General features: G+C 43.9%; 2 protein-coding genes across 2 annotated transcripts in view; one reads left to right on the forward strand and one right to left on the reverse strand.

The window, feature by feature from the left end:
• The window catches only part of NPC1 (NPC intracellular cholesterol transporter 1), a 51,594-nt gene extending 50,774 nt beyond the window's left edge, over positions 1 to 820 (forward strand). The window contains exon 23 of the mRNA XM_012802017.2: positions 471 to 820. Coding sequence (XP_012657471.1) covers positions 471 to 553 — 83 coding nt within the window. The 3' untranslated portion in view covers positions 554 to 820. The remainder of the gene's footprint in view (positions 1 to 470) is intronic.
• Positions 821 to 933: 113 nt separating this feature from the next.
• RMC1 (regulator of MON1-CCZ1) overlaps positions 934 to 3,531 on the reverse strand; it is a 24,176-nt gene continuing 21,578 nt past the window's right edge. Inside the window, exons 15-20 of the mRNA XM_003784781.3 lie at positions 3,134 to 3,253; positions 2,747 to 2,824; positions 2,298 to 2,402; positions 2,139 to 2,207; positions 1,827 to 2,052; positions 934 to 1,146 (exon numbers count right to left, since the gene is read on the reverse strand). Of these exons, the coding sequence (XP_003784829.1) occupies positions 1,067 to 1,146; positions 1,827 to 2,052; positions 2,139 to 2,207; positions 2,298 to 2,402; positions 2,747 to 2,824; positions 3,134 to 3,253 (678 nt within the window). The 3' untranslated portion in view covers positions 934 to 1,066. The remainder of the gene's footprint in view (positions 1,147 to 1,826; positions 2,053 to 2,138; positions 2,208 to 2,297; positions 2,403 to 2,746; positions 2,825 to 3,133; positions 3,254 to 3,531) is intronic.

Raw genomic sequence — 3,531 nt, forward strand, 5'->3', positions numbered from 1 at the left:
AGTTGCCCTCAGTAAAGTACTGTAGCATCACAGCTCACAGCAACCTCAAACTTCATTGAGCTTAAGTGATTCTCTTGCCTCAGCCTCCCACATAACTGGGATTACAGGCGCCCACCACAATGCCCAGCTATTTTTGTTGTTGTCATTGTTTAGCAGGCCCAGGCCGGGTTTGAACCTGCCAGCTTTATGTGGCTGGCGCCCTAACCAAGCAAAACGCTGCCTCTGCTGTTGACCTCCTATTTTGAGTGTCCTTATGATCTTTCAACTTCAACTTGCACAAAGACCCATGGTTGAAAGAAGAACAGTCCTAACTTGCTGGATTTATAGTTCTGTAACCAAGTTGAAGCACTGAAAAGATTTAGAAAATGTGGGGCTTTCTTCATATGTGGGGGATCATCTAGCTCATTACAGTCCAGTACAAACTATCTCTGTTTAGCCAAAGAAATAACAGGCTGTTTTATCTCTCATAGGACCATCAATAAATAAAGCCAAAAGCTGTGCCACTGAGGATCGATACAAAGGTACAGAGCGAGAACGACTCCTAAATTTCTAGCCGCTCACAGGGTTTGGTGACTGAATGTGTCTAAGGGTCATTTGAGCACTGGCTGTCTGCTGCACTGTCGAGGCTCAGTTGGACACCGGATGTTCTCAAACATCAGGCTATTCGACACCAGCAGCTTTTAAACTCAGGAATGACATGTGACTTGTAAGGCAGCATCACTACATCTGAAGGCAACCCAGGGACACTAAACCTCTCCCAACTTTCTTCAGGAAAGAAACCTCATTCTTGGGCGAGTGGAAGGTGATGCCAGGATGGCTGATCACGATCTGCTCACCGACACTTTTAAAAGGCCAATCACGTACTGTCTCCTTTTTTAGGAGTAACATTTGAGGATGTTGTAGATATACTTTATATATTATAACATTTTGTAGTTTAATTAAAGAGCTTTATTAATGCAATAAATTAACTTTGTACATTTTTTTTTTTTTTGAGACAGAGGCTCAAGCAGTCGCCCTGGGTAGAGTGCATATTTTTATATATATAAAAAAAAACCTAGCTATGATTTCAGAACGTAGTGGGCCTCATTAGAGCTTGGTCTCCAAAAACCTGCTTGAAGAAAGCAACATGTTCTTCACAGTGTTCACCTAAAAAGGAAAACAGATTTAATCACCAATTAGACGTGGCCGGAAAAGAGAAAGATGTGTGTATGAGTTTAACTTTTTTAATAAAATACTGTTTTCCTAAGTTTCTGGATTGTCCTTTCTATTGCAAAACTGACACCTTCACAACCCCTAGCAAGTCAGCATCTGTATACAAGTACAAAAACTAGATGGGAGTGAGTCTAATCTGTTGTCACGGCAACTGAAGGCCACCTTGTATACTAATAAGCAAGAAGTTGGTAGACCTACAAGGGTCAAACTGGAGTTTGATTAAAGAGTTCTACTCCTTCCCCATCCTAAAGAAAAAAATACTATTTGGAGATGAGGAGATTAGCTAGTGTTTCCTAACCCTTAGGAACCATTTGCCTTCTTATTCCTGACCTTTCAAAAGGGATATTCCAAAATCAGCTGTCAGACACAGGCTGTGAGTCTGCCTGAACTGGGTCCTAAATGTCTCTGGACCCAAAATGCACCTCTACTGTGAGTTCCAGAGCATGACTCCATCAGCACACTGACTTTCCTCTACTACAGCCATGGACTCAGGGCCAGGTGGGCTGCTAGGAAATTTTGCTTACAGAAAAGCTATCCCAGGAGTCTTCCTTGCTTGCAAGATGCCAGGGTACTCTTGCTACTATTCTGAGTCTGCTTTGCTACTGTACACTCACCTGGTGTGAAATTAGGGCTCCCTCGCAAACGTTGGTTTCGCTGTTCAAAAAACCGGAATATAGTATAAAAAAGCATATTGTCTTCAGTCTGCTTTGCAGCATCTAAAAATTTTCGTGCAGAAATATTGTCGTGGCCACCAATGCCCCGGATAAACCTTAAGGCGGCTAACACTTGGTGTTTGGAAAGAAGAACTTCTACTATTTCATCATTTGCTGTCGAAAGCCGCTAGAAGTAAGGGAGAGAGAAGTCCAGGTAAAAGAGAGCAACAGGAACAGAAGGTTACATAGCCTAAAATTCTGCATCTCAGTTACCTTCAGCATATCCAGGGACAGCTGATGAGCAGGAGGATAAAAACTCTCTAGGGATAAAAGCAGACATGCCTGAAAGACAAATTTCCAGATTGGCTTCAGCTGGAAGGTTAAAATTTAAGTTTCCAACCATGACAAAAGTAAAAATCCGACAGTGCATACCAAAGGCTTGGAGTCGCTGAGGACATGGTACTGCAGGAACTGGTGCAGCGTGTAGAAGAGGTTGTGCTGGACCAGTGTCTTGATGACAAGCTCGTGTAAGTAATGCTGAGGATGGGGGGAAAGGAAAGAATGTTTCCAAAGCGAGCCACAACAGAGCAGAGGCTGAGGGCTGCAGCTATTCTAACCGGGCAAAAGTTTCAGTCATTAGGAGACGTGGTTTCATCGTGCACGTGAGAGAACCCAACTTATTACTACATTCAATTCTGACTCATGAGCTCATCTTTAGGGAACTGTAGGAAAGTGACTCAAAATTCTGAGTCAGCTCTGCAGACCCTTTTAGCATGGGAAGGAGTCATATAAGTTAGATACTGATAGTGCTTTTGTTAAAAAAAAAAAAAACACTCTGCTCCTCTAATGTGGGGTGACAGATGCCATTATGAAGAAGATACCTGTACTGCGATCTGAAACTGGTTAAGAGAGCGAATGTACTCCATCAGCACAGCGATCACAAATTTGTGAGGCATCTCCTACAGGGAAAAAGAGTAGTTTTATGAATATTAGTTGCAAAAAGGGCTACCTATAACTCCTCCTTTATCTGCCCCCTCCCTGTGCAATATTAAAATGGCTCAATGTTTCACTGGTTCTGCACAAAGCCCTCCAGAACCCTGTCAGTGATTACTACTTAGACCTGAGTATCAGAAGCCAAACTACCAGTGCTAGGTCCTCACTCAAGGAAACACCAGGATTCAAATCACATTATGAGTTCTCCTAATTTTCCACATCTCCCTTGTTTTGGGCACTCTCAGTTCAAAAGTGGCAGAAAAGCTACAGCCCACCTTCTTTTCCACAAAGGGTGACAGCACGTGGGTGTACACGTCCGACTGGTCCAGCACAGCCTGGGTCCGCACCAGCCTCTTGAGAAGCGGGTTGCTCCGGCTCTGCCCTGCTTCTGCTGCCTGAAATAGGAAGCCACAGACGGTGATCTGAGTCCTCTTCCAGAGGAAACTATTCATCCTGTGCTGGCTGGGGAGAGTCCAGGAAATCATCATGAAAATATTCCAATGTTCATGGCCATTGGAACTAAAAAAGCATAAATCAGTTTCTCTTAAGACACATCATATGGCTCGGCACCCGTGGCTCAAGTGGCTAAGGCACCAGCCACATAGACCTAAGGTGGCGGGTTCGAATCCAGCCCGGGCCCGCCAAACAACGATGACGGCTGCAACCAAAAAAT

Source organism: Otolemur garnettii, unplaced genomic scaffold (genome assembly GCF_000181295.1).
Source record: "Otolemur garnettii isolate 467f Iridium unplaced genomic scaffold, OtoGar3 scaffold00012, whole genome shotgun sequence".
NCBI classification, from domain to species: Eukaryota; Metazoa; Chordata; class Mammalia; order Primates; family Galagidae; genus Otolemur; species Otolemur garnettii.